This window comes from Schistocerca nitens, chromosome 2, assembly GCF_023898315.1.
Source record: "Schistocerca nitens isolate TAMUIC-IGC-003100 chromosome 2, iqSchNite1.1, whole genome shotgun sequence".
Classification (NCBI taxonomy): domain Eukaryota; kingdom Metazoa; phylum Arthropoda; class Insecta; order Orthoptera; family Acrididae; genus Schistocerca; species Schistocerca nitens.
In genome coordinates this window covers 786846134-786859499 of record NC_064615.1, presented here as the reverse complement: position 1 = coordinate 786859499, position 13366 = coordinate 786846134, and the positions used below count along the sequence as shown (strand labels likewise).

The 13366-nt window shown below is 42.5% G+C and overlaps 1 protein-coding gene across 1 annotated transcript; it reads left to right on the top strand.

Moving 5' to 3' along the window:
• Positions 1 to 618: 618 nt before the first annotated feature.
• LOC126234636 (uncharacterized) lies at positions 619 to 12054 on the top strand. Its single transcript, XM_049943366.1, has 3 exons — positions 619 to 653; positions 6339 to 6578; positions 11745 to 12054. Exons 1-3 carry the CDS (start codon positions 642 to 644, stop codon positions 11973 to 11975), a joined length of 483 nt encoding a protein of 160 aa, XP_049799323.1. The 5' UTR covers positions 619 to 641; the 3' UTR covers positions 11976 to 12054.
• Positions 12055 to 13366: the final 1312 nt, after the last annotated feature.

Here is a 13366-nt window from a genome sequence, read left to right as displayed (position 1 = left end):
GCTGAAGAGTTCAAGAGCAGAACTGATTCAGCTAGCTAACAAAAAAAAAGAAAAAAATAGATGGCGCAAAGGTAGAGAGGGGAAAACTGCTGATAAGACCTTTTTATCGTAGGATTTTATCCACGCGACCGCCGAGGAGTGTCTCCCGGGCGACCGCGCTTTCCGTTCGCCAGGTCAGACGCTTGTCGGTGCAGCGGACAGCCGGCCGGTGCGACCAATCGACCAGAAGCCCACTCCGGCGCCTTTGTGACGCCCGCAGCCAGCAGCCCGCGCCAGCGCGCCGAGGCAAATCGTTTCCGAGCGAGGGGAGCGACTTCCGCGTCCACTCCGCTGCTGCCGGCGCCTCACACACGGTTGGCGCCGCCTGCGTCTGCGAATCTCGGTCGAGGGCCTCTGCCTCCCGGAGGAGGAGGGGAAGGAGCGGTAGGAGGTGGAGAAGAAGGCGCCGGTAATTGTGGTGCGGGCGTCGTCTGGCCAGAGGAGCGGGAAGGGAGGGGAGGGGGCGCTGGAGGTGACCGTCGAGAGGCGGCGGACAGAGAATGGCCCTCGCGAAGAAAGTGCCCACCAGCCTATAAGAGCCGGCGGCGGACACCGAGGGGCAGTCAGTTGCGGCCCGGACGTCCTTACGGAAAACTGCAGCCATGCAACTAACGGTAAAGCTGCTAGCCGGGGTCTTACCCCTATCTATGTCTTTATGCGTCTCGCACATCGCTAAGATCGCTATCTACCTCCTTTGGGTTATCTGTTGTGCTCTTTGGTCCGAAGATTGGTCTGATGCTGCTCTCCATGCTAGTCTTTCGTGTACAAGCCTCTTCATTAGTTCATAGTAACTGGAGGAAAGTCATCGAGTGAAACAGAAGTAATACCTGGCGTTCCTCAAGCTAATGTCGTACGTCCTCTGGTGTTCCTGATCTACATAAACAATTTAGGGGATATCTGACCAGTAAAGTCATAAGATGATCATAATCAACTGCAAAATGATTTAGAGGAGATATCGGCATGCTGCGAAAAACGTCAGTCGACTCCAAATAATGAAAAGCTTTATCTAGCCAAGTTCGCATACATAATTGGAACCTCATGCCAAGTTGCCATACTAGTGGATAAAACGTAGCACATTATGCAAATGTTTGTCATAAATACAATCAAAAAGCACCTTATGTTCATGGTCATGTACGTATATATAAACACATGTGGTAGTTTGCATTTTACCGTGTACTGTGTTTGTTAAGACTCAACAAACATCTATGAGCGCATATACGGACATGGCCATCGGCACAAGGTGCTTTTTGGTTCTGAATCTTTTATTGCTGATAAACCTTTGCATAATGTTCTAAAAATGGTTCAATTGGCTCTGAGCACTATGGGACTTAACATCTATGGTCATCAGTCCCCTAGAACTTAGAACTACTTAAACCTAACTAACCTAAGGACAGCACACAACACCCAGCCATCACGAGGCAGAGAAAATCCCTGACCCCGCCGGGAATCGAACCCGGGAACCCGGGCGTGGGAAGCGAGAACGCTACGGCACGACCACGAGATGCGGGTGATAATGTTCTACATTTTAACCGCTAATATTAGAACTTGGCATGAGGGTCCAGCTCGCAAAGAAAACCTTCTCTAACAATAACGTTTGAAGACCAGAAGAAAACGTTTGTCGAAAATTCGTATTTATACAATCTTGGAAATAAAAAAAAAACATACTAAATTTCAGTAACACGATAAATCACACAAACCTAAAGATTGTGAATTCAACTACGTACTTAGAGATTAAAATTACGAAAAACTGAAATTAGAAAAATCACATATGATAATCTTGTGGGGAAAGCAAACCGAAGACTGTGATTTGTTGGCAAAACAGAAAATGCGATGTGTCTACCAAAGAGGCTGCTTACACTTCGCTTTCCGCCCTCTTCTGGAGTATTGCTGTGCGGTGTTGGATTCGCATCAATTAGGATTGACGGCGGACATCGAAAAAGTCCAGAGAATGGCAGCTCGTTTTCTACTGTCGCGAAATGGAGGAGACAGTGCCACGGATATGATTCGCGAATTGCGGTGGCAATCATTAAATCAACGGTGTTTTTCGTTGCGACCGGAGCTTCTCAAGAAATTTCAATCATCATCTTTTTCTTTAGAGTGTGAAATACTCTGCTGGCGCCGACCTACATAGGGAGAACTGATTATCGTAATAAAGTAAGGCAAATCAGAGCTCGCACGAAAAGATTAAATTGTTTTTTTCCCGCGCGTTGTTAGAGAGTGTGACGCTAGAGAAGTAGCTCGAAGTTTGTTCAATGAACCCTCTGCCAGGCACTTAATTGTGAATTGCAGAGTAGTCATTTAGATGTAGATGCAGATATTTTCGTAACTACTGCAGCCTACATCCGTTTGAACTTGCATACAATAATCATACCTTGGCGTGCCTCTACAATTCCCCGGCCACCCCCTTTCCCTCTCTCTCTCTCTCTCTCTCTCTCTCTCTCTCACACACACACACACACACACACAAGCACACACAAACACTTCCCTGCATTAGCAAACCGACGAGTCGCCCAGGTTTTATCCCATGAACCGAGCCCTCCTTTTAGTCAAGCGATGTCACAAATCTTGTTTTTTCCGCAGCTCGATTCATTACCTTCTCATCAGTTACACAATCTGCCGATGTAATATTCAGCGTTCTACTGTGACGAACTGCTTTCTGGGAAAGGCAATTGCAGCTCTGAGACAATTGCGATTAACAATAAAAACACTCAGCACTCAGTAACTACTCAAATTATTGTAATAATTATAACAATTAAAAAATTCAAGAATGATGAGGTATTTCACAAAAGCTGCATAGCTGTATGAAGGTGTTTTATTCGAAAGCCGCGGTTTCACGTCAATATAGACGTATCTTTAGCTGTATAATGGTTACATTTTCATAATGTAGACGGACAGTTACTGAGTCCCATCATTCGGGGAGTTATCCACGTTAAGAGTCAAACAAGATTGGTGGGTTATCAAAATAAAACTTAGTACATCCAAAAGATGCTTTGTACATTTGTACATTTTGACAAGGATATTTCGGATGTATTCAGTTTTATTATGACATCCCTCCAATGTAGTTTGACTTTTAACATGGATAATATCCCAAATGCTGGGACTCCGTAATTGTCCATCCATATTGTGAAAATATAACCATTATAAACCTGAAGATGCGTCTATAGTGAGCGAAACCGGTAGTTGCAAATAATACACCTTCAAAGATCTCTGCGGATTTTCGAAACACCTTATCATTTTTGACTTTTTAATTTTTATAATTTTTGTTACAATTTTAATTATTATTGAGTGTTGAGTGTTTTTAATTGTTATTCACATAGTTCTACTGTAACGCTACATTTCGAAAGCTCCTATTCTCTTCTTGGCTCATCTGCTTACTGTCGACGTTTCACTTTAATACAAGGCTACATTACGTCCAAATACTTGCAGAAAAGAGTTCCTAACATTTAAATTTATGGGAGATGTTAACAAACTCCACTTCTTCAGGAATATGTTTCTTGCAATTGCCAGCCCGCATTTTATGTTCTATCCCACTTCGGCCATCGTCAGTTATTTTGCTTCCCAAGGAACAAAACTCATCTACTACTAATGTAATTCCCTCATCATCGTCTGATTTAGACCAACTACATTCCATTACCCATCTTTAATTTTTGTTGTAATTGTTCTTATAATCTCTCGTCAATACATTATCCATGTCCTGAAGTTCAAAGTCCTTAGCTGAATTGCAATGTCATTGGCAAACATCATAGCTTTCATTTCTTCTCCCTGAACTTCAATTCCCTTCCCAAAATGGCACCCTGGTTTCGTCACGGTGCAGATACGTTGCAGATATTGAGTTTACGCAGGGAACGCCAGTTGCAGTGAAGTACTGGATCATCGTTTCATGCTGAGGACATACAGACTGTATTTGCCACGGTGTAGTTTCTTTTTATACTTGCGTAAATTTTCCGTTAGCCTACTTTGCATATCTGACCATGATATTTTGTCGCCGAAATCGGTAACGGGTCCCATAAAAATACTTGGCTGGGCTGAGAGAAGCCTTAGTACTTGTCGACCCTGTACGCAACGGCTGCCAAACAAGGAGAGGAAGTTGGCTGGAATGACAACAGTTACATCAAAATTTTTATTATGAACGGTCGCCAACACTGAGAATTCCAGTAAGAAAAGCAATTACTTATATTTAGATGTATTATATCCACTTGACTTACCTCTTTAGGTAGCACTTTTGATGTCAGCACATTTAACGCGCTTCTGGATTTAATACATGACTCATAATAACCCTAGCCAGAAAAATCTCGCCATTGTACCAGAAACATTTATCTTAAGCTTTCGGGCGCAAAAGAGTTTTAGCACAGCTACCGGTCACCAAGACGACATACCGCTCGGCTTTCGTCAGTCCAGTCTCCTCTAGCTGAGAACTTCTCCACGTTTTCCTGGGATGCGAGAGAGAATTCTGGACAGTTAGTTGCACTTTCTAAGGAATGCCATCAACCACGGGCCGGACATCCCCCCATTCTGTCTGCCTTTGCTCTTACCTTTTATTAAAATCTGGCATTCTAGTCTCCTACCTTACATTTCTCTCTTCTAAACATTACTCTTAAATATTAGTGTATTACTTCAGTTATCTCCGTTCTGTGATTTGTTGATAGGGTGTTTGGCGCACGGAAATCATTACGTACGAGTGGGAGGAACGCTACGTGACCAGGCTACGCCTAGAATTCTACCCGAACCAATGTTCTGGTCTTCTGGGTGGCCATTTCAGAGAATAAGCTACGTATCTGATCTACAAGTGGCAGCGCTATCCTTTCGCATCATCCGCTATGCCCAACGTAGAAAATCCACCGCACACACCTAATTGTCCAGCGTCCATAAAATGTTTAATAGCTGCACGGCAGGACTGTGTCATCTTCAGTCCTGCGTCAGATGTGGAAAAATAAGAAGTTCATGAAAAAAGGTCGGCTTTTATGGATCATGCTGAAAAACTTTTCAGACCACACCCAACAACCAACATTTGATTTTTAAAGGAACAATCAGCGATCTATAATTCGATTTCTATCGAGTGAGACCGACTCAAACAGAAAACCTATTATTATCCTACAGCAGATGAAAATTACAAATTTTTCAACTGATATTAAATCCGCTCAGGGACTGGGTTTGTGTTGTCCTAATCACCATCATTTCATCCCCATCGACGCGCAAGTCGCTGAAGTGGCGTCAAATCGAAAGACTTGCACCAGGCGAACGGTCCACCCGCCGGGAGGCCCTCGTCACGCGACATTATTATTGTTATTTACAAATTTACTGTGTTATGTAATGATGTGTCATAGAATGAGAGGTCAGTAGTTTACTATACCTCTTTTATACTGGTATTATTTATTCTATTGCTCCCTTGTATGAGGCGATCGAAGTTGTTGGTGTTGTTATGAAAAATGTTGCCTGTGAACAAACAGGGCGAAGTACACCGAAGTGATAAGAGCAATGGGATACCTCCAAATATCGTCTCGAACCTCCTTTTGCCCGGCGCAGTGCTGCTCAACGTGGCATGGACTCAACAAGTCGTTGGAAATACTGAGCCACGCTGTATCTATACCGTCTATAATTGCAGAAATGTTGACGGTTCTAGTATAATACAGGGTGATTCAAAAAGAGTACCACAACTTTAGGAATTTAAAACTCTGCAACGACAAAAGGCAGAGAGCTAAGCACTATCTGTCGGCGAATTAAGGGAGCTATAAAGTTACATTTAGTTGTACATTTGTTCGCTTGAGGCGCTGTTGACTAGGCGTCAGCGTCAGTTGATGCTAAGATGGCGACCGCTCAACAGAAAGCTTTTTGTGTTATTGAGTACGGCAGAAGTGAATCGACGACAGTTGTTCAGCGTGCATTTCGAACGAAGTATGGTGTTAAACCTCCTGATAGGTGGTGTATTAAACGTTGGTATAAACAGTTTACAGAGTATGGGTGTTTGTGCAAAGGGAAAAGTTCTGGATGGCCGAGAACGAGTTGGAGTATCGGGTTGATATTGCTCGAGTGTCTGGAGGGGGCCATATTGAACATCTCTGAACTTGTTTTTGAGTGAAAAAAAAACCTTTTTAAATACTCTTTGTAATGATGTATAACAGAAGGTTATATTATGTTTCTTTCATTAAATACACATTTTTAAAGTTGTGGTATTCTTTTTGAATCACCCTGTATATTTGTCCAATGAATACCCGTTAATCATCTGCATTTCTTCTTGGTGTAGTAATTTTATTGGCCAGCGGCTTGCTGAGAATGCAAATGGTTTGTTTTTGGGCCGACAGGTGTCTCTACTGACGGTGGCGCTGGCGGCGTGCCGAGTGGCCGCGATTCCCGGAGTTCATGTGGAGGAGATCAACGGCTACGAAGACGAGGGATACGACGGCGGCTACGGCGGCGGCTACGGCGACGACCACGGAGGCCACGTCAAGATCGTCAAGATCCCGGTGCCACATCCGGTTCCAGTGGCCGTGCCGCACCCCGTGCCCGTGGCCCTGCCGCAGCCCGTCCCGATCCACATCAAGGTGAGCTCCAGACGGCTGCTACACGGCATGCCAATGAAGGTTGCAACCTTGTCACAGTCTCCAAGATTTCGTAGCATCTCTTGGATGCTCTTGCTACCAATACATCGGAATATTTACCCAAGATGCAATCAAAATTATGGCACCCCATGGGTATGCGAATTTGGAGCAATCTGCTCTCTTCTGAAAGTTTCTATCTTTTAATTTTGTCTTCTTGGGAAGCCAATTTTATTCCAAAATAGTTTAGAAAATATTCCCGGAACTGGTCGGCGCTCCTTACCAACGATCGTTAATCAAAAATGTTCAAAGGTGTGTGAAATCTTATACGACTTAACTGTTAAGGTCATCAGTCTCTAAGCTTACACACTACTTAACCTAAATTATCCTAAGGACAAACACACACATCCATGCCCGAGGGAGGACTCGAACCTCCGCCGGGACCAGCCGCACAGTCCATGACTGCAGCGCCTCAGACCGCTCGGCTACTCCCACGCGGCGATCGTTGTTCATCCTGCTGTTTCGTTGGAATTGGTCATCAGATACATCCCATATCCACAAGGCGGCGTTTTACGCTTGAAGCTACATACGCATATTCGCCAATATGTGTTTTTTTCTTTATCATCATATCCTCAATACTTTGTGTCACGTATTCGACACTTGTGGCGTCTTATACAATTTTTCCGGCTGATACTCTAATGGAAGGATTCTTTAGTAGAGTAGGTATCTGAGCATGTCTTATCATTAAGTCTCATATGGAGAGACCTACTGATAGCTCACGCTTACACGAGTGTTTCGCAGATATCTTTCCTAGTCATTTCTGACGACTAGCGCGTCATTCGTTATTCTTTGCTTCCAATTAGCTATTAAGGTTTCATTCTTACATGAAATTTATCACCTATTTCTATCTTCTGATCGCTAGCCTTGGTTCAAATTTGTATTTACTTGAATCTGTTACTGAAGAAACGTTACATTTGTGATACGCCTTTCATAGCCTCCTCGTGTCAATTCTCTTGTGTACCTATTCTTTCTAGACCGTAGTACTTCTGTGGTACCTTTTCATTTTATGTTATTCGATGGTTTCTTTCCCGTGACTCATCATATGTACCTTCAACATAAATTTCGATTTAAGTAAGTCGTTTCACTTTATTTAGTGGCAGTTGTATTGTTAATTTCTTTCATGCGGGATAGCTGCAGTGATATGTATTCGTCCACACATTTTATCTTGCTCTAATATGTTCTTGGTATACTCTACTGTTTTTCTAACATGCGTATTAGACAGCAGTCCCGATTAACGTCATACCTGGCAGACATTATGTGTAACTCCAATTTATCTTTCCTTTACTTAATCACAAACATCTGATTCTTGCAGACATTGAAGTCATTTTTCAGATTTTCTGCTTCAGTATTCACACAGTTCCAAATACCGAAGCACCTTCAGTGCTTCGCCCCAATCGATAATTTCCTTGAATTTCAGAAAAGTAACTGAAAATGTATCTTTCAATGATGAATTTCTTCTATAGAAACGTGTATAAATATAAGAATTATCTTATGATACGAAGTCTCTTATAATTTTATCGCCTTCAAGTCAGATACGGGATCTTCTTTTCGTTATTTTTCTTTTAAATTTGAGTCCTTGAATCATATGCGAAAATCTCCAATTAGTTATCAGGTTCCACATTCCAGAGGAATGTCTGTTGCTTTCGACACCAACGATGAATTAGCATACCTTCGGACTACTCAAACAGTACGCTTAGGAGATCTGTATATGTAAGAAACAGTAGCTTGTGCAGTTGGCTAAGGGATTTTTATACCAGGAAGTTGTTTACAATTGTGCCGAAGATTATTAGTTTTTTGTTTCAGGATACATGAAGTCTTTTAGTTCCAGGTCATTGTTGCTTCACTTTCAGTGAAGGTATTAGCACACAGATATGACTACCGAAATCAGGTACTGTACACGATTGAACGAAATCAGAGCGCAAATGAGTCATCTAATTAGGAAGCATGAGCAGTAGAATCGGTCATTGTAACTTCCGTTCTCAGTATGGCTTGGGAAAGGTGAAAGGCGTCAGAGCCGCAATGAAAGACGCTTACAGGTGCTGCCGAGTGAAGGTATGGAGAGCAGCTGTTGCAGCTACGCCACCACGCCCTTCACTCCGCATTTCTCTCAGCTGCCTTCGTCGTGTACCGAAAAATGTGAGAAAGAACAGGAGCATGCCAAATGATGGTACATTTCCTCGGCGTGCCTGTAAAATTGCACTCTTCTGTTCCTGTAGTTTACGTACACGCTTAGATGGTTCTTCTACGAAGGACGCAGGTACGAGGGGGTTTTCATATCATTTTATATATATACAGAACCGCGCATAGTTCAATGTTGGTCCACTGCGTATTTTATAACCTTACAAAACATAAATTGCATTTCATAAGTAAGAAAAATTAGTTAATCTCGTAACTTCTGCGCTTTTGCAACTAAAGCAATTAATTCTGATGCAAGTACGATTTACATGCATAAATATAAAACTAACTGTATAATTATTGTTGTTATTTCGTCCTGAATGGAACGTTCTTCATCGTAATCAAAGACAAGAGTCTCTTGTTATTACTGACAAGTTCGAAATTTGTTTATAAATAACAGAAACACGTTGTATATAAGCTCGACGAAGTGTTGAAACGTTGTTTGACCGGTTTTTTTTTTCTTTTTTTGTGAGGAAATTGCGTTTTCTTGCGTTACATGATAAATCGGTATTTTTTTTCAGTTTTGCTGTAAATAGTTTATTTTTAAGTGATAAGACGATAACTATGTAGTGTGTATATGTTCCCTACGATACATGGCCCTTTAATATACCATCACTCAGTCTTTAGACGTTTCACAACTTCCGGTTTCTAGGAGAATCTATTAGGGACACTGATCACCTACTCCAACAAAGTGGTCGAGGAGGAGGAGGAGGAGATTAGTGTTTAACGTCCCGTCGACAACGAGGTCATTAGAGACGGAGCGCAAGCTCGGGTGAGGGAAGGATGGGGAAGGAAATCGGCCGTGCCCTTTCAAAGGAACCATCCCGGCATTTGCCTGAAGCGATTTAGGGAAATCACGGAAAACCTAAATCAGGATGGCCGGAGACGGGATTGAACCAAAGTGGTCGAAATGAGGTGACGCCCGATAGGTATACAACACACCTAACGTGCATCTAATATGTGTAAGATCTTAACTGACGAAGTCTACTGGTAAAACTATTGTAGTCTGCGATTAGTTATAAAAATCTTGCGGTAGCCTAAAGTAGTTTTACAACTCTAGGCAAGACACAAAGGACTCAGTTCGTTCTTATTATAGAGATGAGCTGCGCCATTTTCTTCTGGCTCATCTAGCAGCGTTCCACAGTTCTGTGCGCAGCGATTTCATTGTGTATCAGGACTGCAGATGTGAACTTGCAAACTAATGAAAAAATTAATATCGCAACTGTATTTTCTTGAGATGATATTCACACTTTACTTCTCATAAATATTCTACTTTCTCAATGGGTGTTTCCACTTCGTTGTGTTGTGGCTCTTCTGCACCATGTAATTCATCTCAAAATTACGCTAAATGTGAGTACTTGTTACACAGCCGTACCGTTGCACATTTTGAAACCAATTTATTCTCCTGCTAAAGCTCATCAGTCAACATTTTTCCATATATAAGACAAACTGTCAGTCATTATTTGAACTATACCTTTTAAGTCGTTCTGATCCCATTACAGTTACTTACAGCTGTGTCGTCATGGAAGAACACTAGTGTGCTACATATGCTGTTTGATAGGTAGACCGTACTTATTAACAGCCAGAGTGGTACTATCACGTATTTTTGGGGCTCTCCCGACGTTAATTTCATTACAAAAATCTGCCTCGAGAAAGGCATCGGATTCTATCAGCTACAGCTCATCGATCTGCCAGCCTCTTTTGTCTCGAAAAAGTGTATTTGCTTCTTCAAGCTGAAGCCACAAATGTGAGCTATCTTTGATGGCTGTCGGCTTTAAATGTGCAGTTACTTTGTGTGTTTTATAGCTGTGTAGGACAAGAATTAAGTAAATAACCAATAGTAATAAACAAATATAAAACGAATTTTTCATTTGTGTGGTCATATTGCCCTTAGCTGCTTTACAATTCGTGAAGTTATTTTCTTTCCATCGTTGCAACTACAAGAAAATGTGTGTTTCTTTTCACCAGACGCGTTTCGCTTTATTGAGGTAAAGCATCACCAGTGGTGTGTAGTTAAAGACATGTATAACTTGACTTGTTTTTAAGCCCGAAAAACAGCTCGTTAACAGAATGAGATTTTCACTCTGCAGCGGAGTGTGCGCAGATATGAAACTTCCTGGCAGATTAAAACTGTGTGCCCGACCGAGACTCGAACTCGGGACCTTTGCCTTTCGCGGGCAAGTTCTCTACCATTTGAGCTACCGAAGCACGACTCACGCCCGGTACTCACAGCTGAGCAGTAGCACAGCACACAGTTCGCAGGAGAGCTTCTGTAAAGTTTGGAAGGTAGGAGACGAGGTACTGGCAGAAGTAAAGCTGTGAGTACCGGGCGTGAGTCGTGCTTCGGTAGCTCAGATGGTAGAGCACTTGCCCGCGAAACGCAAAGGTCCCGAGTTCGAGTCTCGGTCGGGCACACAGTTTTAATCTGCCAGGAAGTTTCAGTTCGTTAACAGTTTTTGTTCTTCAAAACGCAGTTCATTAAGTGTTTTTCCATCTTAAAAACGAATCAAATTATAAATATCTTTAATTACAGACCACTGATGATGCTTTACGTCAACAAAACGAAATGCGTCTGGTAAAAGAAATCAAATAAAAGAACACGCATATTCTTGCAGTTGCAATGACAGAACGAAAATTCCCTCAGAAATACGAGTGTAACATGTGTGATGATCATAGATAGAGATAAATTCCAGAAGAACTTTGGCTAAAAAGGCTTAATGAGGCACCAGCTGAATTTGACGGAAAATTAATATATTCGAGTGGTATGATCAACTAACAACACAAACTGTAATTATACTTCGCAAGCTCTATTGGTTGACATTCAAAAACATTCGTTAATGGCAAGAGCAGCGGGAAAATAATGAAATATTAAGAAGGGATAGTACGAAAAGCAGTGCTTCGGTGTCTGAGAAGGTGACATCACTGTTTTGTCGACAGGTGCCTGAGCGTATCGAGGTTCCCGTCGTACGTACGGTGCACATACCGGTCGACAAGCCGGTGCCAGTACGCGTGGAGAAGATCGTCCCCGTGCCTGTGGTGAAGCCGGTGCCTTTCCACGTCGAGAAGCCGGTACCTGTGCCCGTACACAAGCCCTACCCCGTCAAGGTGCCCGTCGTCAAGACCATACACCACTACATCAAGACGGGAGGCGGCCACAGCAAGTGGTGAAGCCGAGCAGAACTACCCTCTGTTGACATCTTTGTTATTGTTCCTTTTTGTTACTTTTGTAATAAAATTCTGAAATATTTGAATTGTCTCATTTTTTCTAAAATATTTCCCACGTATCAATGCACACATTTACGTACCAGCAGGGACAGACTACAGGGAACAAGGAATTGTCTACAGTTTTGTACTTAAACGAGACTGCATATATAAATGATGGAAGGGCGTCAAAAGGAGCCAGTAGTTGACAGAGTAGTGAGACAGGGCTCTAACATTTAACTGATGCTATTGAATTTCTGCACTGAGAAATCTGGAAAGGGAAAAAAGTCCACAAAATTGAAATAAAAACTCTGAAAGTTATTACATACAATTGTTATTCTGGCAGATATGGCAAAAGACTTGGAAGATCAGTTGAACAGAATCGATAGTATTTTGAAAAGAGGTTATAAGGTGAATATCAACAGAGAAATAAGGATAATGAACAGAATTACAAGAGGCGTTCAAAAAGAAACCAGCCGGGGACATAATTACAGAAACCAGTACCTGTATGTTAGAAGTATTGACCCTGGCTGTTGAGACACTTGTCCCACTGCGACATAAGGTAGTGAATGGCTGTTTCATAAAATTCCAGGGGCTGCGAAGTTAACCAGTTCCGCACATACAGCTGGACGTCGTCGTCCACACGAGTGAAGGAAAGGTTATGCTGGTGTTCTTCTTCGAGCAAGATAGCCCCCTTCTGATTCACTTCCTGCAGCACGGGACAACAGTGGATCCCCAGCGTTACTGGCAAACCTTGACCATCCTTCGCCAAGTGATCAAATCAAAACGACCAGGCAATCTCATTCGTGGGGTCATTCTGCTCCACAACAATGCAAAGCCTCACACAGCCAACACAGTCGCGGCACTCAAGCAGAAATGCATATGGGAGGTTCTCGGCCACCCTCCATACAGTCCGGACATCTCTCCCTGTGATTACGCCATTTTTTTGCCCCCTTAAAAAGGCTTTGAAGGCAAACGATTCACCTCGGACAACGACGTCCAGCTGTACATGAGGAACTGGTTAACATCGCAGCCATTCACTACCTTGTGTCGCAGTGGGACGAGTGTCTCAACAGCCAGGATCAATATTTCTAACATACGGGTCTCGTTTCTGTAATAATGCCTCCGGCTCGTTTCTTTTTGAACGCCCCTTATAAATCGGGATTTTTCAGGGAATTAGATTAGAAAATGAGACTCTAAAGGTATTGTATGAATTTTTGCTTTTTGGGGAGAAATACAGGCGGGGATGGTCGAAGTAGAGAGGAACTATAATCTGGACAAAGTATTTCTGAAAAATAGAAATTTATTGAAATCGAATATACATTTTAAAGTTGTGAAAATTTTTCTGAAGGTGTAGC